This window comes from Schistocerca serialis, chromosome 6, assembly GCF_023864345.2.
Source record: "Schistocerca serialis cubense isolate TAMUIC-IGC-003099 chromosome 6, iqSchSeri2.2, whole genome shotgun sequence".
NCBI lineage: Eukaryota > Metazoa > Arthropoda > Insecta > Orthoptera > Acrididae > Schistocerca > Schistocerca serialis.
In genome coordinates this window covers 408455262-408479475 of record NC_064643.1, presented here as the reverse complement: position 1 = coordinate 408479475, position 24214 = coordinate 408455262, and the positions used below count along the sequence as shown (strand labels likewise).

The following is a 24214-nucleotide window of genomic DNA, read 5'->3' as shown; positions in this document are numbered from 1 at the left end:
TCAAATGGCTCTGAGGACTATGGGACTTAACATCTGAGGTCATCAGCCCCCTAGAACTTAGAACTTCTTAAACCTAACTAACCTTAGGACATCACACACATCCTTTCCCCAGGCAGGATTCGAACCTGCTACCGTAGCGGTCACGCGGTTCCGGACTGAAGTGCCTAGAACCGCTCGGCCACAGCGGCCGGCTGGTAGATATTCTGTAGAAAGATTACCAATATAGGCTTAATGTGAGCAATGCAGTCGTGTGGGACCTCCATAATTCAGCTGGTTAAGCTAAAAGAGAGTGTGAGGTGACTTACTGACGCACTCGGGCAGCGCCGCGGGCTCCCAAGAGCCGGTGCGGGCGTCGCAGCGGAGCATCAGGTGGCGGTGGTGCGTGTCGGCGAATACGTGGCCCACGAAGCACAGGTACTGCGCATGCGTCGCGTTGGCCGAGGCGCGGTAGCCGTCAGAGGGCGCCGCCGGCGGATCTCCACAGCCCACCGCTGCAACACCACACCAGCCACATCTCAGCCGTACTCGCGCGACCGCTACAGCAGCCACCTGCCGCAGGCCGAACGAAAGCAGCAACTGGTTAACCGTGTCTAAACAGCGACCTTGGTATTCTCAGTATAGACCATCGGATTTGTTTCATAACTGATGTTACTGAAACACGTCTGTGTAGTCTGCCCATGTAAGGGCGGTGGAAGAAATTTCCATGCCCTCCATTTTGGCAACCAATCAGAGATTGGAGCGTATAGTTCCCGATTGGCAGACAATGCGCCAGTTTCTTGTCTCTCCATAGTGTTTCAGATATGAGAGCATCTGACACGGCTGACGATCATGTCATCCACTGGATAAGGATGTTATACCAGACAGATACATAATTTTCAAGAAGAGTAAAATGTTTCTTTTTAATAGAGTTTCTGTGCTCTAGGGATAGCGTCTTTGATTACTACTTCAAAGATCATGACTCCAGTGTTCGGTCCCGTCCAATGCTTAGGTTGTAACAAATAATTTCTACTATAACAGCCGAAGACTAACGCTATAAGAAGTCACCTGGAAACCACCTAGTCAAAGAAGCTGGAGGAGCAGGACATCCTCTTTCCCTTGTGAAAGTGCAACAAAAGGCTGTGAACAGCGACACGAAAGTGCAGAAGAAAGTGGAAGCCACTGTATTACAGACATGCAGTTTATCCACAGGATACACAGTCTTTAGAAAACACTGACTACTTCCATCGCAAACCCGCTTGTAAATTAGTCCCCCGCTCGGATCCCCGTAGGAGCGATGCGGCTTCTACTTTGGAGAGGATTAACCAAGAAAAGGATAGATAAGGCTAACGCTCAAGCACTCCGAGCGTGGAATGCTACAAATCTGTATGCTAGAGGGAAATCGAAAAGATAAGTGACCAGATTAAAATTGAACTTCGCAGGTGTTTGTGATTGTAATGAAAAATGTCAGAGACATACGAGTTAGGTGAGAAAGTAATGAGACTGATAACACTGCTGAGCGATCTGGCAGCGCTGTGTGTTGTTCCAGCTGTGTAGACCGTTATGTTCATCCCTTCCAGATAGCTCCAGTTTAAGCTCCGTGCACCCACCTCGTGATTTTTGAGAGCGAAATCAGTGAAGCCCTGTCTTTATCGTGTGTTACGAAAATGGAACAGCAAAATTTAGAGCAACGTTTTGTCATCGAGTTTTATATTAGACTTTGGGGACTTCGCGATTATGACTTTTGAAAAGTTGAAACAGACCTATGAGGAATATTCCTTATCAAGAGCACAAGTTTTTCGCTGGCACAAATCATTTTTGGAAGGTTGAGAATACGTTGAAGATGAACCTCGCTCAGAGAGACCGTCAACTTCAAAAACCGAAGAAAATATCGAACATGTGCGTGCTCTTGTGAGATGAGACACTAATGATTTTAGGTAACCAGTTTAAACAGTTTCACCTTACATCGCATTTTTCCCGAAGTTTTGCACATGCGAAAGGTTTGCGCCAAAATGGTGCTGCAAAACCTCACAACTGAGCTGAAAGACAATCGAAGAAACGTGTACGTTGATCTTATTGAGAGAACTACCAATGATTGCGAATGGTTCAGTCGTGTGGTCACAGGTGATGAATCCTGTCTTTTTTTTTTTTTTTTTTTTTTTTAGGTGAAGTGAGGGGTGGCACACACACAGACATCTCCTGTGCTCGAATGGGCAAGTCAAAGATAAAACAATGATGATTTGCTTTGTTGACAGTAGAGGTATCATGCATAAGAAATTTCTTCCTCCAGGACAAACTGTCAACCACGTCCTATTCAAATACGTCCTTGAAAGGCTCAGGAAAATGGTGGATAGATCTACATCGGACATTGCAGATAAGTGGATGCTGCAACGTCACATCACCTCACGTCACACGGCTACTTTAATCACGGAATTTTTGAGCTCAAAAGGCATCCCTTTTATTCCACAGCCCCTGTTCACCTGAGTCCTTGTGACTTTCTCCTTTTCTCGAAACTGAAAAAGTCTTGAAAGAATGTCATTTTGGGATTCTGGACAACATTCAAAAGAATGTTGAAGCCTTTCAGCTGTGCTACCAAGACTGGGAATAACGACTCCGCCGTTTATAGGTGCCGAAGGTAACTACTTTGAAGGGTACGATATTGTTGTTTGAAGAAAAAAAAACAGACTTCGGTAGATAAAAAGAAAACAGTCACATTACTTTTCTCACACCCCTCGTATGGTCAAATGGTTTGGGATTGGGGGGGGGGGGGGGGGGGGGAGCGGACAGAGGTTCAGGCGTAGGAAACTGCCCCTTAATGCGCAGGATTCAGCAATGATCAGTGGCATGAGGATGTAGAAGGCAATGGAAACCACTGCAATAAAGACACATAACGTATATCCACAGGACATGTGGCCTGTAATTGAAAAAGTGTCATGATCATCTCTCCATCGGCAAAAGATTCCGGACGAGTCCCCTATACGGATCTCCGGCGGGGCTGCCAAGGCTTAGGTGACTATGAGAAAAAAATTAAATAATCATCGAAAGGATTACGTTCTACGAGTCGGGGTGTGGAATGTCAGATGTTTGAACGTTGTAGGGAAGCTTGGAAATCCAAAAAGGGAGTTGCTAAGGCTCAATCTAATATAGTAGGACTCAGTGAAGTGAAGTGGAAAGAAGAAAAGGATTCCTGGTCAGCTGAGTATCAGGTAAAGTAGGACAGAGAGTCAGTTATAGTGAACATTTCAGCGATGGGGTTGTTCTTATCAGAATTGACAGCAAACCAACACCGACAACGAAGGTTCAGGTATACATGTCGACGTCCTAAGCCGAAGATGAAGAGATAGGGAAAGTATATGAGGATATTGAACGGATAATTCAGTATGTAAATGGAGATGGGAATCTAATAGTCATGGGGGAGTAGAATGCGGTTGTAGGGGAAGGAGCAGAAAAAAAGGATAAAGGAGAATATGGGCTTGGTACTTGGTATGAGAGAGGAGAAAGTAATTGAGTTCTGCAATAAATTCAGCTAGTATTAGCGAATACTCTCTTCAAGGTTCACAAGAGGAGGGTGTGTACTTAGAAAAGGCCGGGAGATGCTGGAAGATTTCTGTGAAGAGAAGACCAGAGTGAATGAAAAGACATGTTTGAAGTTCTCTAAGACTACAGATGCTGCGATAAGGAATAGTTCAGTGTGTTTCAGTTGAAGAGAAGAGGACATCTCTAAAAAGGGTAATCACCGAAGTTGGAAGGAAAATCATAGGTACAAAAAAGATAACTGCAAAGAAATCGTGGGTAACAGAAATACTTCAGTTGATGACTGAAAGAAGGAAGCACAAAAATGTTCAAAGAAATTTGGAATATAGAAATGCAAGTCACTTAGGAATGAAATAAATCAGAAGTGCAGGGAAGCTAAGACGAAATGGCTGCATGAAAAATGTGAAGAAATCGAAAAAAGAAAGGATTGTCGGGGAGACTAACTCAACATATAGAAAAGTCAAAACAAACTTCGGTGAAATTAGAAGCAACGCTGGTGACATTAAGAGCGCAATGGGAATTCGACTGTCAAGTGAAGAGCAAGTAGCAGGTAGGCGCAAAGAGCACACTGAAGGCCTGTACGAGAAGGAAGACTTGTCTGATGACGTGACAGAAAAAGAAACGGGAGTCGGTATAAAAGAGATAGGGGACACACTATTCGAATTAGAATTTAAAAGAGCTTTGGAAGACTTAAGGACAAATAAGGCAGAAGGGATGGATAACATTCCATCAGAATTTCTAAACTCATTGGGGGAAGTGGCAACAAAACGGCTACTCACGTTGGTGTATATAACGTAAGAATCTGGCGATATACCATCTGACTTTCGGAAAAACATCATGCACACAGTTCCAAAGGTTAAAAGAGCTGACAAGTGCGAGAACTATCGCACAATCAGCTGAACAGTTCATGCATACAAGTTGCTGACGTGACTAATATGCAGAAGAATGGAAAAGAAAACTGAAGATGTGTTAGATGACGATCAGTTTGGCTTCTGGGAAAGTAAAGGCACCAAAGAGACAGTTCTGTCATTGCGGTTGATAGTGGAAACAAGACTAAAGAAAAATCAAGACACGTTCATTGGATCTGTCGACCTGGAAAAAGCGTTCCACAATATAATACGGTGCAAGATGATCGAAATTCTCAGAAAAATAATGAAAGACGGGTATTTTACAATATGTACAACAACCTAGAGGGAACGACAAGAGTTGAACACCAAGAACGAAGAGGTACGTTTAAAAAGGGTGTATACAGGGATGTAGTATTTCGCCCCTGCTCTTCAATGTATACATTGAAGAACCAATGACGGAAATAGAAGAGAGATTTAAGAATGGAATTAGAATTCAAGGTAAAAGGGATATCATGACAAGATTTGCTGATGACATTGCTATACTCAGCGAAAATGAAAAAGAATTACAGGATCTGCTGGATGGAATGTATAATCTAATGAGTACAGAATATGGGTTGAGAGTAAATGGTAAAAAGACTACAGCAATGAGAAGTAGCAGAAATGAGAACAGCGAGAAACGTAACATCAGTATTGGTGGTCACGAATTAGATGAAGTTAAGGAATTCTGCTATCTAGGCTGCAAAATAATCCGTGACGGACGGAGGAGGGAAGACATAAGAAGCAAATTAACACTGGCGAAAAGGACATTCCTGGCCTAAAAAATCTACTAATATCAAACATAAGCCTTAATTTGAGGAAGAAATTTCTGAGAATGTACATTTGGAGCACAGCATTGTACGGCGGTGAAACATGGACTGTGGGGAAAGCGGAAGAGAAATCAGTGGAAGCATTTGAGATATGGTGCTACAGAAGAATACTGAAAATTAGGTGTACTGACACGAAATGCAACTTGGATGTTCTTCGCGCAATCGCCGAGGAAAGGGATGTATGGATAACATTGACAAAAAGAAGGGACGGGATGGTAGGACTTCGGTTAAGACATTGTGACGTGGTTGGTACTGGAGAGAAATTTTGAGAGGGAATAAATAAATAAATAAAAAGGCAGTACCAATGGATGGTATAACAAATATTGGCATCGACATAAGCCGAAAGATGAACTACTATGAGCAAAGCGAGGACCAAGTAATTCTTCTGAGGCTTCGAACTAAGCCTATACTAACCACCATTGTAGAGGTTTACGTGCCTATATCACAAGCTAATGAAGATATACAAGTACAGCTGAAGACCGATAGAACCTAGTTGTTCAGGGATATGTTTTGCCTCTGAATTATAAGTTGACTGTGGTGCATCGAGAGTGAGCTGTGGATTGACGTATGACGTATGGAAAGTTTGGAAAAGGATACACTGCTGTGTTACCCTATACTGAATATCCTACAATATTTAAATTTAAAGGATATGAAATGTAAAAATTTTAAAATATCTTATCAAATATAGCATTTGGATAAACTACTCTCAAATGACGTCCAAGCAGTATCACCACCGTAAAATACTGAACTCCACTACGGTATATAAAATATACAGCTAAATACACTACTATTTCCAACACTGTCTGGAAGCTACTGTAGGTCCATTCCCTACTGCTTTAAAAAAGTCGGTAACCTTGTTTTGGCCTGCTATTTCATCAGTTTGATTATTATTATTATTATTATTATCCCTTATTCCCCTTTAGCAGAGCATGTGAACTTGAGCCAATCACAGCTCTACTGCCTTTTCTTCTTTTCTTTTCTTTTCTTTTCTTCCCAGAACCTCTTTATTGTGTTTTTTCGTCCTTTCATTTGTCCATTGTTTCTCTGTTGTGTCTTTCGTTGAGACTTATTCAAGTTTCTTGTTTTTGATTTTACTTCTGAACGGATTTCTGTTCTCAATTTCTTCCGCTGGAATTTTCAATTGCTGCAAGTCTTCTTGTGATTCTTTTATCCAACTGGTCTTTAATATGCTTGCATTAACGATTCATGTATTTTATTTTATGCTTATTGTTGTATGTCCATAAGGTGTAACAAATGAATATGGCTTGTTGTAGTTTGTCTCCCCATCCACGTAATAACTTTGTTAATATAACTAAATATTTCACCTGCACTGGGAGCATCTTCTCTGCTTTTAATCTTCTTCTTCGTCTTCCTCATTTTCGACCGCCTTACCACTCTCATTTCGTACTACATCAATAAAGCCTTTGCCATGTATAATCTCTGAAGTCGGTTCAACGGCTGCCAGCGATTCAAGGCTTCAAGAACAATATTGCAATGTAGAACTTCGCGTCCGAGCCACCTGAGCCATTTCATTCTTTATGGAACAATGCAACCCTTGCTTCTGCAGTCCTTTGTACTAACCATAATGATGTTTTGCCATTCCAGCCCTACTGAATACGCAACAGTCTACAGATTTACAGGTTTTAAGATCATTTTCATTTCCTCATCTGAAAACACTATTGAAGTGAGCAGTTCACGATGTTACTGAGCCTAAAATTAGTGCCCTGATCGAACGGCTGAATTACCGGTGTCGTGTATTCAGGCGAAACTCCGACTGCAATATATTAGTAGGTGTATGAACTAGACAGTGATCGAGAATTAGCAGAGCTTCTTCTCTCAGTTTAAGTACTCGTAGGAGTTTTCTCACTAACGGAACAAGCTGTTCTTGAAACCGCTTTATGAATATATCGCATGTCATCCAAACAGTCTTTCAATGAATGTAAATTAACGGCAATGATAACATGTTCAAATGTTTAAAACATCTAAGCTTTTGCTTTTGCCTTTAAAAAGAGTTTTCAGCTTACGTTCAGAAGATTTATTTGTTGCAAAGAGGAGAGTAATTCTGACTTTTCTCATTTTGAAAGTCGAGGTATTTCTTAACTATTTTACTTCGAGAGTTCTGGCTGGAAGTAATCGATAATAAAGCGACACATACAATTATACACTTGACGATTATTTAAATTTTCACCATTAATTAGAGTAGAATTTTAGAAAATTGTGAAGCGGTTTCAGCATCTGAAGACCTTGTTTCGTCTTCAGTGCTCGTTTGGCTAATTCCATCGCGACATTTCCATCTTGAATACCATCCATTGGAAGCCGTAAATTATTCGTTGTCATTTAAAACAAACTGAAATTTGGCTGCTTGAACTTTAATAACTGACGTGGGAAATGGCATACCTTCACTTGGCTTTACTAAAAAACATCTACAAAAACATTCGTCAAGTTCACTGTTTTTTACTAGTTTTGTCCACTTTCTGTCCATTCCTTCATCACTTTCAACTGTGCTTATAAAACTTCCATCGTCTTCTTTCACCCAGCCCCTGAAAGTTCCTTCAGGTATACCATAGTCACGTGCTAAACTTGCATGGTTTATTACTGATAGAAAATCGTTTTCGTTTCTACGGCAACGTAACATGCTGAGAGAAATCTGAACTCGTAAAGGATATTGCCTGATGCTCATTGTGGCTGTGCTCATTTGTAGTATTTGCAAGAATTTTTACGTATCCAACTTGTTGCCTGTGTCACAGTGTTAATCGTGACGCGCGTATTCAGGTTTCTGTCCAGTGACATACTGATATAATGATAGTAAGACAAAAGCAAGGTTGAGTTTAGTTATTCTTATCTCTATCGGTTATTATTTTGATAGCTTGAGGGTTGTTGAGGTAAATGATGCTACAGAAGCGCTACTTGTAAACAAATTAGATTTTTACACAGTGTTGTATCCAAATTCGTAGTGTATCGGGCCGCGGTATACAGGGATTTTATTATGTTGATTAAATTTGTGAAAGGGAGATTGGAAGGCTGTGAAAATGGAGAGAATGGAAGATGGGGTTTCTGGGGAATTTGACTGGAGGAAAGGAATGACAGAAGAGAGTGGTTGCAGTGGTTGTAGCGAATGCCTTATTCAAAATCATAAGAGTATAAGATACTCGTATACTTGAACCAGTACACACTGGGAGATGTTAACAGAACCATATTATGGTTAGACAAGTTCTACTAATGAAATCCCAGACTGCGAAGCATACGTAGATGCTGATATAGAGAAAGACCGTAACTTTGTAGTGATCAAAAGCAGGCAGATTCAAGAAGATAAATAAAAAGGAATATATGACGGAATATTGAAAATTCAAGACAGAATATGGCGAAGTGGAGATCCTCTGGGGTAGTGACCTATGTCTTAAGTAAAGGTGTCGTTCAGTACAAAAGGAGTGGAATATAGCAAAGAAGAAAATAAATAGGACAGAGTAGGTATAAAATGGAGGCAAGGAAGCCATGAATGATTCATGAAATACTCAAGCTTATGACTGGCTTAAGGATATACTAGAATCTTACGAATTAAGTATCAAAACAGCAGTATAAGTCGGTTAGGAATAAAAGTACCCGGAGGTTAAAACGGGATAAATCAGAATCGTTTAGAGAAAGTGTACAGATATTGAGAAAGATATGAATATATCAGCATGGCACATAGGAGGAATAATAATAAATTGAAAGAAATAAAACGTAGAGGTGTAGATGGAAAAGCTCTCTATTAAGTGCAGAAGGAAGGGTAAGAAGTGGGAGGAGTACTAGCAGGCCTGTCGCTCAAGACATTGCTTCTGAGTGTAGGTAATGCTTATTACACAACCAGGGTTGGTAGACAGTGAGTCCAGTTCAACCTGGGCACGACCATGCACATAACACACGACACCCAGAAATGTTGCCACTTTGCACGTGCAGCATTAGTGACTCGTCGCTATCATACCGTCTATACAACGCCTTGTAATGTGTTATAACGCTCCATAAAAGTCTGACTGCCAGTGCTTCATTTGTCTCAGAGTAATTACTAACACCCAGTAAAATAGCCCAGAGGTGGTTTTTACAAGGGGATTTTTTTTCTGAAAGCAGCGTGATTTTATTCGGAATTCCAATAAACGTTATTATTTCTCACAATTTTGGTTATAAAACCCTATTTTTCGTGCAACAGCCTTACGCCAACTCGCTGGGTCGACCAGTGTGCCCGCCTGGCCTCACTCTGCTGGCCGACGTCGGAGGTAACGTCTTGCAGCATCATCAACGTCCCCGTCATCCACGTTTTGCTTCTTGCGGAGAGCGTCCTTCAGTGGGCGAAACAGACTGAAACAGGAAGGTGTGAGATCGGTGTTTTAGGACAGATGAGGAAGAACAATCCAATGCAGTTTTTTGGGCTCCTCTCGGGAGTACAGACTTACGCGAGGCCTTCCGTTGTCACGGAGAAGGAGAAGTTCGTTTGCATTGTTTTGCAACGAACAAGCAGAAGTCGTTTCTTCAGTTTCCTAAGGATAGCACTATACACGTCCGAGCTGATCTTTGCACCATGAGGAAGGACATCAAACAGAATAACTGCTTCATCACCGTCGGCATGATTTTACCAGCTTTGGAGGGCTTTGAACTTTTTCTTCGGACGACGTGGTGCGACGTCAGTGCATGGATTGCCGTTCTGTATCCGGTCCGAAGTGATGAAACCATTTTCCATCATCTGTGACAGTATTCAGCAAAAAATTTTCACTACGAGCCTCGCATCGTGCAAGCAATTCCGCACAGATCGTCCTTCGTTGTTCCTTATGGTCGTCTGTTAGGTATCGGAGGATCCAATTGGTCCACATCTTTAAGTATCCCAACTGGTGGACGAGTGTGTCAGCACTACCAACAGAGAAGTTCAGATGTGCGCGAAGTGTTTCATTGTGATTCGCCGGTCACCACGAATGAGAGTGTCCGCACGTCCCAACATTGCAGGATTCACAGTTGTGTGCGGTTGGCCGGCACTTGGGAAATCGGACAGATTTGAGTGTCCTATATACGCTGAAGGCAGACTACTCGCCCAACGACTCACCGTGCTTTTGTTGACTGCGAGGTTTTCGTAGACATCGTGCAAGTGGCTATGAATTTCTGCAGTGGTCTGATTTTCCGCGAAAAGAAACTGTGACAGCTCTCTGCTCGGAACGCACCTCCGTTGCGGACGCCATTTTGAAGGCTACGTATAGCGCCGCGGCCTGTGGGACCTTCATAAAACTATATGGGCTGAAGGGTGAATATTCCACGATGTTCCACAACAAATCCCACATTTTTTCAGCCGATACTGGCCGAGAAAAAGGAGAGTGTTGCATTACTTATTGAACATTCCTCGTAATACAACGATGAAATTATTGTTTTACTCTTACTCTTAATGTGAGGTGTAATGCATTTGTTTTCAATGCGTAATAATTCCACCACCACGTAAAATTAGCTTCCCAGACCGCAGCTGACTTTATAAATACTTTCTCAACTTGCAGCAAGTAACAAGACAAAACAACATAAGAGTGTTATTTTTCTGATATGAAGGCGAATGGGTGTCTCACCGGCGTAGTGCATGAGGACGCCCCTGCGGACGAAGAGCGTCTTGGAGGTGGTGAGGACGGAGACGGCCAGCTGGCTGCCCGCGGAACTGAGCCTGACGAGGCGCGGCAGCTCGCCGCACTCCTCAAGCAGCGGCCGCTCGCCCTCTCCCTCAGACACGCGCAGCACGTCCCGGCACTCGGAGTCACTCTTCGACCGGTCTGAGGACACACAAATCGAAAAGATTTACATAGAACTCTCTGTAAGGTTCGCACACAAGTCAGCTGTACAAGGTGTCAGTCCCGGGGTACAGGGAATAATTTAGTAGCAACTAGCCGTAATTGGCCACACTTTGGTGTGGCTCAGTCAGCTTAAATGGAAAAGAAAGAAAAGAGAAAGCAGACGTTTCTAATAAGTATTGAAATTGGATATACGCCCTGATCTCCTTCTGTCCTCTGTCTCTGTCCATCTCTCCCTCCACCTTTCTTTGTCCATCAACTCCTCCTTCCCCATGCCTCTGTTCATCCCCCCTCCCTTTCTCTTTACTCCTCCTCCCCTCTTTTTCCACCTCTTCCTGCTCCCCACTACCTCTCCATCTCCTCTTCTTTTTCTGTGTCTATTTCCTCCCATCCTTCTGTCCACTTCCTCTTCCCCACTCTCTCTGAAGTTGACTGTTATTCCAAATTCAGATTCTGTAGTAGGATTTTAATCATGAACCAGTGTGCCATAAATACGAATTTCATGTTTGCTAGCAGCGTATATATATGTTTATTACAGTAACATGTAAAGATATGAAGTAAATCGGAAAGGTACATTTTGAAATTTTTGGTAATGATGTTTTGCATTATATACGCGCCGATATGAAACTCCCAAAATTGCGAAAGAAAAACTACACTGGTTAGCCACAAAGTCCCGTTCGTCTTCCCCCCCCCCCCCCAATTAGTAAGCAACATAAACACCTAAAATGAAGTAAATAACACAAACAACAGTTCTCTAGAGGAGTTTAGATATGAACCATGTAGAGCTGCTTATGAGACACAATGCACCGTTACAACTGAAGATGTATGAGACAAGTCCCTCCAAATCACAGCTAAGATGAACTTTGCTGATTTCAAGTCTTCTCCGACCTGTTTCAACAGATTCAAAAAATCAAACAGTATAAACGGTATAGAAAGTCGCAAAACAACGAAGTTACTGGAAGTAAAGGTGTAGAGGGGATGCCATTAATTCGTAGCTGACGTGAAAACGAAGCTTCCTGTTATCCCCACATTTTCTGTGTCTAACACCGATCAGTCAGGTTTCCTGAAAGAACTGCGAGCAAACAGCGCTTTATCATTTCGAGGCGAAAAAAGACAGAGTCTGTTGTGCAATCGATTAATGCTATGACTCATTCAGATACAACAGTGACAGTGATAAGTATGAGCAGATTACTGCTTCCGCACCTTTGTATCTGTCTTCCTGGACCTCAAGGCATGTTAGGACAAAAAAAAAAAAAGAATGACTGTTTAGTGGCAAAAAACTTGCAATTGACCAATGAAAATCTGTAAAAACAGGAAAAAAAAATTTTTTAACATTTCATTGGAAACGGTTTCTAGCCAATAAAAGAATTTAATTCATTACTTTTGTTGTACTCTTGGCCTGGACATAACGATACCTCTGTCTTTCAGAAGGACGACAAAAAGTCTGTAGATGTGATACAGATTACACCGAGAACACTCAGTGTGACTCTCGGTGAAGAATTTTTTCGACTGTCGAAAATGTTTTTAAGGAAACTGCCGCAAAATGTAACTTAGGATAGCTGCTTGCCTTTTGAGGTTTTTCAGGAGAACAGTATTCTTAATCTGCAGTAATTAGTCCATTATCAGTTTGCATTGGCATATTTTACAAGTTGCTTTATGTAAGCCCGGTACATAGCACAGTAAGCAGAGCAACTGCCAGGACCATTTCTTACTCTACCGTAATTCTGTCTAATTAAGACTAGTAATTACCGTGACGTGCCTGAAATCATATTTTTTCTGTTGTCGGATGTGTCTGGTGTAAGGAAAATGCTTGCGTCATTCAAATGACACCGCGCTTTGTTGTGACGCCTGTGGGGAATAAACAAGAAACTGTTTCATTGTTATTAAAATACAAAAACTCCGACCGAACAAGCCTCGGAAGGCCCAACGGTGCTGACCGACCGCCGTGCTATCCTCAGCTGATAGGCGTCACTGGATGCGGGTACGGAGGGCCATGTGGTCAGCACACCGCTCTCCCGGCCGTTAACAATTTTCGTGACCGGAGCCTTTACTTCTCAGTCAAGTAGCTCATCAATTGGCCTCACAAGGGTTGAGTGCACCCCGCTTGCCATCGGCGCTCGGTAGACCCATATTGTCATCCATCCAAATGCTGTCCAATCCCGACAGCACTTAACTCCGGTGATCTGATAGGAACCTGATGGCGTTATTAAAACGTATCTTATTCAGAAATTATCACTGAGGGAACTGTTATAAAATGATATGTGTGTAAGAAATATTTCATTTCGATACATTAAAGTCACGATTGAGTGAAGTTGTCAGTAATATGACATCAATCACTACCTTGATTATTTTCCTCTTCTAGTCACCTTTGTAAGAATTACATATACAAATGTTTAGTTGTCGATATGATCTGTCTCTTACTCAAAACATTAATGATACGTGGCACTTTTCGTACGGTTTAGGTGTTTCTAATTCGCGACTGTCACTCCAGATATTTGCTCTAAACAGCGCTACGCTCTTTTGTCAAGGCCTTCCGCGAGTTAGGCGGGACAAACCGCTGTCATAAGCTGTTCTTCGTGCAACAAAACGATTAACTTCTACAATTTAAAAAAAAAAAAATACTTGCATTGCATCAGAGCAGCTAAAATTTTGGCAGTGCGTATCATCCATTGTATTCTTCCCGAATATAAAATCACAGGGTGGGCTTGGACCATTCCCTTAGTAAAAAAAGCAATAAATTTAAACTTCATGCTTGATGCTGAACTTATACTGCATGAACAGAGACAATGTAGTAAGTGGCAAATATTCCCTTACATTACTTTCTCAGTGGTGTCAGCGAGGTTAAGTATCGAAATTGATTTTAATTATGTGTGAAATTTACTAGATGTCACTAAGTGCTCTCATTCTCAAAGAGTGGACGAATATAATCGGAGTAATTTACGCCCTGTGAGTTATGCAGCCTCACAGTTTTACTTGACATAATGTGTTAAACATTTAAAAGAAGATTACGTCTCTTAATGAGTGGATTATGACAAAACTTTAAATTTTTAAATTCGGTACATAATTACAGTACGTCAAATCAAATTTGTGTTGTTCCTGGAAGAGATTGTATAGGCAACTTGAACCGCGTGGCTGTTTTCGTCGTTCAGGTTTGTTACATTCACTTCTCATTTTTATGCTGCGTGCACCCGATCAACATCTAATCGATTGTTTCAGATGGAAATGAAGTCCCCTGCTTCTTGGCAGAGTTTAGGGGAACGATGCGGGAGAGCCGCACCGCCGCACTAGGCAAGGTCCTCACGGCGGTGGTTTGCCGTTGCCTTCCTCAGACCGTAATGGGGATGAATGATGATGATGAAGACGACACAACAGCACCCACTCATCTCGGGGCAGGTGAAAAATCCCTGAGGCGACCGGGAATCAAACCCCGGTGTTCGGGAAGAGAGAGTGCTATCGCGAGACCACGAGCTGCGGACTGTTTCAGATGATGAAGTGGTAATCTTGGTAGGTTTCCCACCGTTTGAGTATGGGGAAGGAGGATCCATTGTGTGCCTTGTTCGCGGTGGAAATTTAATTTCGTCCTGAGTCTTGATCGGCAAAGGTCACTGAATCTGCCACTATTTGGAAGGGGATTCCAGTTTGGTTAGTTAGGAAGCTGAAGTCATGAACAGGGGCCACAACACAAAACAAAAGAGGTTATAATTTAAATGTTCATATATTAAAACAGGATTGTACACATTGCAGAGAACAGCCCTTTGACACCAGATCTTTATTTAGGATCTGTAGACCCCCACACACTATCTCTAGTGCATATCCTACAAGAGCAAAAATTGTTATAACTAATAGCCAACATAGCAGTATAGAGCAAATGGAAAACCCGTAGAGAAGCATTTAAAATGTATTATTTAATTCTGTAAAGTTTTTCTATACAATTTATGATTTAACGAATCGATGCTATTAAAAAAGTGAAATTTGTGTTCATTAACGTATAAAACAAGAATTATTAAACTTCCTGGCAGATTAAAACTGTGTGCCTGACCGAGAATAGAACCTTGGACCTTTGCCTTTCCCGAGCAAGGCCTCTATCGAGTGAGGTATCCAAACATGACTCACTCACTCCCCCCCCCCCCCCCCCTTCCCGCATAGCTTTACTTCCGTCAGTAGATTTCCCACCATCCAAACTTCGGCGCAGGTGCACATTCCACTCCAAAGTGAAAATTAAGAAACAATCCCCCGGGCTTTGGCTCAGCCACGCCTCTGCAGTATCACTTCCTCCAGGAGTGTGTGCCGTGTTCGGCACTACGACATAGATTGACAACAACCGAATTGTTATTCTAGGTTGGAGAAGGATTTATCTGTGCGAGTGCAACACGAAAAGACTCGTGCCAGAAATGGCAAATTGGGATCAGTACTGTGAGCAAGGAGTAAGTTGTCGCTGACAGTGAAGGAATGCCCGACACGGAGAGACTATATGTTTACTTCTTTTTGCCTAAGCGGAAGGGACCTTGGTCTGTTGAGCGGAGGACTGCCAAGTATACTGGCTGTGAACGCACTATGCACTAATCGAATGTGAAGAAGACGGACGCACATAAATTGTGTGTCGTCACTGTGCCAAACATTCAGTTCCTTCTGTACTGCGTACTGATGACCGTGTCGCTATTTAATGATTTTTCCATGCTTATGGTGCGCTATTATTTGCTCATGAAACTGTTCGTATATCTTTCATGTGCAACTTGAGATATAGAGACTGAGCACTTTAGTGTACACACTTTATTACAGAGACATTTGCCTGATTTTAACTGTTTACTAGTATCCGTCTTCTGTGTGTGGTATATAGAAAATGGTTCAAATGGCTCTGAGCACTACGGGACTTAACATCTGAGGTCATCAGTCCCCTAGAACTCAGAACTACTTAAACCTAAATAAGCTAAGGACATCACACTCATCCATGCCCGAGGCAGGATTCGAACCAGAGACCGTAGCGGTCGCGCAGTCCCAGACTGAAGCGCCTAGAACCGCTCGGCCACACCGGCCGGCTGTGGTATATAGATATTTCGTTAAAACGTATACCTTGTATGCTTGTTTGTTGCTTAGTTCATACTCATTTTACTATGGTTTGAAGCTGTTCTTTTCGTTCTTCCATGTTTGCAATTTAAAAACTGGATGGTATTGGACATCAGCCTTATGAAAATACAATTATTTTTTTTTATATTTCCCCGGACATGTTTCGACACCTATGTGGCCGGCTGTTGTGGCCGAGCGGTTCTAGGCGCTTCAGTCTAGAACCGCGTGACCGCTACGGTCGCAGGTTCGAATCCTGTCTCGGGCATGGATGTGTGTGATGTCCTTAGGTTAGTTAGGTTTAAGTAGTTCCAAGTTATATGGGACTGATGACATCCGAAGTTAAGTCCCATAGTGCTCAGAGCCATTTGAACCATTTCTCTCTCTCTCTCTCTCTCTCTCTCTCACACACACACACACACGCACACACACACATGCAAAAATTCAAAACCAGCACCATAACACAAGACCAACGATGGACAAGTGAGCAATGACAATAACATGACACATCTCACTGAGTGTATTGTCAGAAGTGCCTGCTCTGATCACATTTCGCCACCTTTTGTGTAAGTACATGTGAAGTGAAGTAGTGAGCGGAAATTGAGTGAAAGCAATGCACTAAATAGTAGCTGATTGAGACACCAACCAGGGACACGAAACAGGACCGAAAATGTAAGTACATAAACGTTCATAACTTCTAACCTCGGAATAGTTCTCCACAAATACGCAATAATTTTCTTCGTGGCTAGTTTTCACATAGTAAGCGCAAACCCAGGTAAATAACTTGTATGTCCATTACAGTAATTTAAGTAAATTTTAATGTCTGTAGATCTGTTAGCTTCTAGAGTAAGGAATTGTCAGGTTTGGTGATTTGAGCAATAGTACAAGTTTTCTTACTTCTGGTTTCCTGTACTGAATAATTATTATGGTTCAGTTTTTTTAATTTGCTAATCGTTTGGTTTGAGTGTGAATCTTAGGAGAGGTACTTGTACAGACCACAGGTTGTAAACTTGTTAAAACTGTGAGAATATTAACATATGTGCGATCTGCTAATGTAACTGTTATTCAGTCAGTCTTTTCCATCTTTTCTTGTCCTATAGCCCCAGTCAATGTTACACAAACTAGTCCTGCACGTTAGGCAGAAGAACTTCTGTAACGTTTGGAAGGTGAGGGATGAGGTACTGGTGGAAGTAAAGCTGCGACGATGATTCATGAGACGTGTTTGGATAATTCAATCGATAAAAGCATTTGACCGAGAAAGGCGAGGGTCCCAGGTTGGAGCCCTGCTGCGCCACAAGGGAAGTAACATATCACCACACACTCTGTTGCAGAGCATTTTGTAAGATTTATGAACATCAGTATAACATCGAAGTTTTTCGTAGCTGCTTCCTTGTATAAAATCTCCTAGGTGTTCCAGACCACGTCAAATCGGAACTAAAACTCGAGCTTTCGAAAATTCGCACCATCTACTTTCTCAGGAGATGAGTTTCTTTCAGGAGCCAAGATTGTTTCCTTCATAGCGGCGTTCTGGCATGTCACTGGTTGGACTACGTCGCTTGGAATTCTAGCTTCTGTTTCCGATAGCGTCACCTTGAGGTCAATATTCGCTTGCGCAGAAGCCCCTTGCGCAGAAGCCCGAAACACGAAATGCGGCAGAATGCGCTCATTTACATAAAAATTTGCGTGAGTCGGCTTTTTGTTGAAAGCCCTTGGTCTCGTGGTTGCTGTGAACTTATACCAGCCCAAGCCCAACTTATAATTCTAGGAGAAGTGGACTCAGTTCTCCCCAGTTAATAAAACCAAATCTTAGTAATACATGAAGTTAAGTCCCATAGTGCTCAGAGCCATTTGAACCATTTTTATTTGTTGCTGAACTCATGAAAATGCTGGGGAAAGCTCACGTAACTTCCCTCCTTTTGCGTTCAAGACGCACATTTTTAAACACAAAATTGGTACTGGGCAGAAGCAGTGCCTTCACGAATGGTCAGCCTTGTGCGCGAAGAGCACTATCTGGAGCCAAGAAATTCTGTTGGCCGAACCAAATTTTTAAAGAGAAAGCTATGGTCGGATGGTGCCTCCGGGTCTTGCTCTTTCGTGTTCATGCAGAAAAGCAAAAACGTTGCGCTCAGTTATTATTTGGGGACTGTGGGATGGCTGCGGCGTGTATTGACCACATGGGAAGGGCGCCAGCCCGGGTTCCAAGAGCTGCATAGCGAGCCTTTACCCGACTTCTGCGAATACTGCCTGTATCTCCAAACGCGGCACTCTTCCACATTGAGATTCACAGACTGCCTTCCACAAACAAAAGTGGCCATAGAGGCGTTCCCGATAACACACACCTCATCCCACCTCATCGTGGAGGACGCAAGGCTATCTTTCCAAGTACAGTGTTCTCACCAAAACAATCACGAACTAGTGGCATAAGATGAATTAACATCGCATAGTGCGCATAGCAACATGTGACAGTAACCTCACACTGTACACTGAATGATCCAGTCGCCCATCAAATCAATCTGATAAGGAAGAGTTTCTCCATAATTTTGCTGAAAATGGATAATACTGATAGAGGTTATAATTAGAAATTTCTTTTTTGACTCCCTTCTTGTGAAGTGTGGGTTTCCTTCTCAGTTTTCAAAACATTTTGAAACGCATTTTTCTCAAATGATGAATTTACAGCGTCTACTAGTTGTTCAACTATAAATGTTGCACTTGACTTGATACATCTTTTAGTTCAATACCTGCTGAATACTTATTTGGTAAACCATTTATAATATTAAATAGTTCAGCTATCGCTGAATGCATAAAGAACGTCCTTACATCAAAGATGTTACTGGCAAGCCTGCAAATATTTTTGTAGGTGGTATCTTAATATCTACACACATCAGTGTGTTTGCTGTTTCTTCTCTGCGTCTAATGCTTTTTCCACAAACAATTCACATAATATACTACCTGATGTTTGCTGCACGGTCGTAATTCCACTATTAAGTGGACTACATCTGTCAGTATAGGCTCAGTGTTTCGCTTATACAAGTCCACACAATATCTAACCTGCTACCCAGGGGGAAAATAAGCATGCTCTTGCCATATGTACTTGGAGCTATAACCAACCTAAAAACATACTACTCTGCGAATGAGGTAAATACTGATGTAATGTTGTTCAGTACACTGTCCCCAATTATCAATACAAATACCCACTTATACCCATTACGCCCTGTACATTGGAGTCAGTGAAATGAAACGGAAAGAAGATTAAGATTTCTGGTCGAATATAGGGTAATATCAACAGCAGAAGAAAACGGTGTAACGGGAGTACGATTCGTTATGAACAGCAAGGTAGGGCAGGGAGTGTGTTACTGTAAACAGTATGGTATCAGATTCGACAACGATGGTACAGGTACACATGCTAACGTCGCTAGTAGAACATGATAAGATAAGTACATAAGGATAACAAATGAGAAAATTCATTAGTAAAGAATGAAAATCTAATACTCATGGGGAACTGAAATGTGGCTGTAGGGGAAGGAGTAGAAGAAAGAGTGACGGGAGAATATGGGCTTGGTAGTCGGAATGAGAGAGGAAGAAGACTAACTGACTCCTGCAATAAAGTTCCGCTAGTATTAGCAAATACACTGTCAAAAAGTCACAAGAATTGGACTTCGATTCGAAAAGGCCAGGAGATACGGGAAGATTCCAGTCGGAAAACATTGTGGTAAGACAGGGATTCCGAAACCAGATGTTATATTGCAAGGTGTACCCACGGGCAGATCGAGATAATATCACAATTCAGTAATGATGAAGACTAGACTGAAGCTTAAAAGAATCGTCTGGAAGCATCAGTTTGGAAGGAAGTGGGGTACTAAAGTCCTAAGGAATGATGAGACCCGTTCAAAGTTCGCTAAAGATGTGGATGCTGCGATACGGGATACTACAGTAAGCATTTCATATGAAGAAGAATGGACGTTTGTAAAAAGAGCAATCATAGATGTTGGACAACAGACGTAGATACAAGGAAGGTAGCTGCGAAGAAACCTTGGGAAGCAGATGAGTTCGAGAGCTATCGCACCTTCAGATTAATAGCATACGCATTCACGCTGCTGACAAGAATTATATACAGAAGAATAGAAAACTGAGGATCAGCTAGACGACAATCAGTTTGGCTTCGAGAAAGGTAAAGGCAATATAGAGGCAGTTCTGACGTTGCGCTTAATAAGGCCCAATACTGAAGAGAAACCGAAAAGTGCATTGGATATGTCGACTTAAAAAGGCGTTCGATAATGTAAAATGGTACAAGATGCTCGAAATTCTGAGGAAAATAGGAGTACGCTAGAGAGATACGAATAGTATGCAGTAACACAAAAACCAAGAGGGGACAGTAAGATTGAAAAAACAAGAACGAATTATTACGATTATAGAGGGAACAGAACAGGGATGCACTCTCCCCTCTCCATCCCCCCAAACAATGACGGAAACGAAAGAATGGTTCAAGAGTGGTATTAAAGTTCATAGTGAAAGGCTATCAATGACAAGAGTCACTGATGAATTTACTATCCTCAGTGAAAGCGAAGAAGAATTACAGGACCTGCTGAATGGAATGAACAACCTAATGACTACATAACATAGACTGAGAGTAAACTGAAGAAAGACGACAGAAATGAGAAATGAGAACAGTGACAGACTTAACATCAAAACTGGGGACCACGAAGTAGATGAAGTTAGGAATTCTGCTACCTTGGAAGCAAAGTAACTGACTGGCAAAGCAAAGAGGACATAAAAGGCAGACTAGCACTGCCAAAGACGGCATTCCTGGCCAAGAGTAGTCTGCTATGGTCGAACATTGGCCATAATCTGAGGAAGAAAATTTTAAGAATATGCGTTTGGAGCACAGCATTTTGCGCCAGAGAAGGATGGAGTGTAGAAAACCCTGAATTGAAGAGGACCGAAGCATTTCAGATGTGGTGTTATGGAAGAATTTCGAAAATTAGGTGGACTTGTAAAGTAAGGAATGTGTAGGTTCACCATAGAATCGGCGGAGAAAGGAACATACGGAAGACACAAGATGAATTGAAATGACTATAGGATATGTGTTAGATCATAAGGGAATAATGTCCTTGGTATTAGAGAGAACCGTAGAGGTTAAAAACTGTAGGGGAAGACAGAGATTGGAATATGTCAAACAAATAATTGAGGACATAGCAACGAAGTGTCACCCAGAGATGAAGAGGTTGGCATAGGAGAGGAATCCCTGGCAAGCCGCATCAAAGTATTCAGAAGACTGAAGATTCAAAAAAAAAAAATTGGTATTAAATACAAAATTGTACACCACTGGCCATTAAAACTGCTACACCACGAAGATGACGCGCTACAGACGCGAAATTTAAGCGACAGGAAGAAGATGCTGTGATATACAAATGATTAGCTTTCCAGAGCATACACAGAAGGTTGGCGCCAGTGACGACACCTACAACGTGCTGACATGAGGAAAGTTTACAACCGATTTCTCATACACAAACAGCAGTTGACTGGCGTTGCCTGGTAAAACATTGTTGTGATGCCTCATGTAAGGAGGAGAAATGTGTACCATCACGTTTCCGACTTTGATAAAGGTCGGATTGTAGCCTATCGTGATTGCGCTTTATCGTATCGCGACATTGCTGCTCGCATTGGTCGTGATCAAATGACTGTTACCAGAATATGGAATCGGTGTGTTCAGGAGGGTAATACGGAACGCCGTGCTAGATCCCAACAGCCTCCTATCACTAGCAGTCGAGATGACAGACATCTTATCCGCATGACTGTAACGGATCGTGCAGCCACGTCTCGATCCCTGAGTCAACAGATGGGGATGTTTGTAAGACAACAACCATCTCCACGAACAATTCGACGACGTTTGCAGCAGCATGGACTATCAACTCGGAGACCATGGCTGCGGTTACCCTTGACGCTGCATCACATGCAGGAGCGCCTGCGATGGTGTACTCAACGACGAATCTGGGTGCACGAATGGCAAAACGTAATTTTTTCGGATGAATCTAGATTCACACATCCGTGTTTGACGACATCGCGGTGAACGCACATTGGAAGCGTGTATTCGTCATCGCCATACTGGCGTATCACCCGGCGTGATGGTATTGGGTGCCATTGGTTACTCGTCTCGGTCACCTCTTGTTCATATTGACGGCACATTGAACAGTGGACGTTACATTTCAGATGTGTTACGACCCGTGGCTCTACTCTTCATTCGATCCCTTCTAAACCCTACATTTCAGGAGGATAATGCACGACCGAATGTTGCAGGTCCTGTACAGGCCTTTCTGGCTACAGAAAATGTTCGACTGCTGCCCTGGCCAGCACATTCTCCAGATCTCTCACCAATTGAAAACGTCTGGTTAAAGGTGGCCGAGCAACTGTCTCGTCACAATACGCCAATCACCACTCTTGATGAACTGTGGTATCGTGTTGAAGCTGCATAGGCAGCTGTACCTGTACACGCCATCTAAGTTCTGTTTGACACAATGCCCAGGCGTATCAAGGCCGTTATTACGGCCAGAGGTGGTCGTTCTGGGTACTGATTTCTCAGGATCTATGCACCCAAATTGCGTGAAAATGTAATCACCTGTCAGTTCTAGTATAATATATTTGTCCAATGAATACCCGTTTATCATATGCATTTCTTCTCGGTGTAGCAATTTTAATGGCCAGTAGTGTAAATTGACAAATAATGAAACATAATATTTATTGAAAAAGCAAATACTTTTTTTAGTATTGGATATCTGTCTTGAGCTGACTGGAGTGCAATTAAAAAGAATGGATACATAGAGAACTTAGTGACGAAACTGAACAATAAAATCAAGAAACAGAAAAGAACAAACTCAATGACAAAATCACACACAAGTAAATACACAAAATACGAGAACAGAAACAACAGCACAAAGTGTTAAAGTGTGAAAGTAAAAGATGGTACACAATGATATACAACCACAAATACATACACAGAATATCCAATATTTCCAAAAAAAAGGGCATAAAAATAGCACTCCAAACTAACAACTCAATTTAGAAATAGGAAAAACTGATCTGTATCAGAAATCAGGAATACACCAACGGAAATGCAATACATGTGGTGGAAGATAGATAGGTCAAACCAGGAAGACATTTGACACTAGATACATAGACATGTAAGAGCATGGAAGTATAGGACACACCATTTGCAGAACACTTACACCAACATAAAATTACAACCAGAGACACAGACATGGAAATCATAAGGATAAACAACAACAAAATAACACCTCACCTTACAAGAAACTATCACATTCAAAAAACCATAACAGAAAAGAAACAACTCAAAAATCACGAGATCAGCTTGGCAAATCACACACTATTTAAACTGATTGATCACTTAATATAACATTAAAAGTACAAATATAACCACAGGCTCCATTTACCACTACCATTTTCTCCCAGATCCATCCCATAATCACTGTCCAGGCCATCCCTGTCGTTCTTCCCACCCCCTGTGGGAAAAAACACCACCCCTCTCACGTCTCTATCTACATACAAGACAATTTCACTAATTCTCTGTCTCTCTCTCTCTCTCTCTCTCTCTCACTCACTCTCTCTCTCTCTCTCTCTCTCTCTCTCTCTCACACACACACACACACACACACACACACACACACACACATACAAAATCGTTTCATAGGTTGGCAACACTTACAACGTAAACGAAAACAAACCAATAGGCATAAACACTGTAGCAGTGATGAATGAAAAACAGTTAAGAAAGTCAATTATAAATAGTGCTGCGTGCGAAAAAGCCCCTTGTCGACATCAACCATACTAGCAAGAGGGCTAGGTGCAGACTATGTAAAGAAACACCGTAAGTAGCTTACAGACTAACTTCATAAAGAAAACGCTGTTTTTAACTTAAAAGAATCAAAAAATAAATGTACAAACATATGTTTCCAATTTAAAGAATGCCACAGAAGATGCTTTATAAATAAAAGCGAAACACGTCTAGATGGTGTAATTCTTTCTAATTACATTGCAGTCAAATGGTTCAAATGGCTCTGAGCACTATGGGACTTATCAGGTGAGGTCATCAGTCTCCTAGAACTTAGAACTACTTAAATCTAACTAA

At 41.9% G+C, this 24214-nt stretch overlaps 1 protein-coding gene across 2 annotated transcripts in view; it reads right to left on the bottom strand.

The window, feature by feature from the left end:
* The window catches only part of LOC126483873 (CUB and sushi domain-containing protein 1-like), a 434289-nt gene that overhangs the window by 25243 nt on the left and 384832 nt on the right, over positions 1-24214 (bottom strand). Inside the window, exons 5-6 of one of the 2 annotated variants that reach the window (XM_050107116.1) lie at positions 10798-10995; positions 306-491 (exon numbers count right to left, since the gene is read on the bottom strand). In XM_050107116.1, the coding sequence (XP_049963073.1) occupies positions 306-491; positions 10798-10995 (384 nt within the window). The remainder of the gene's footprint in view (positions 1-305; positions 492-10797; positions 10996-24214) is intronic. The other variant, XM_050107118.1, reaches the window with a different exon arrangement.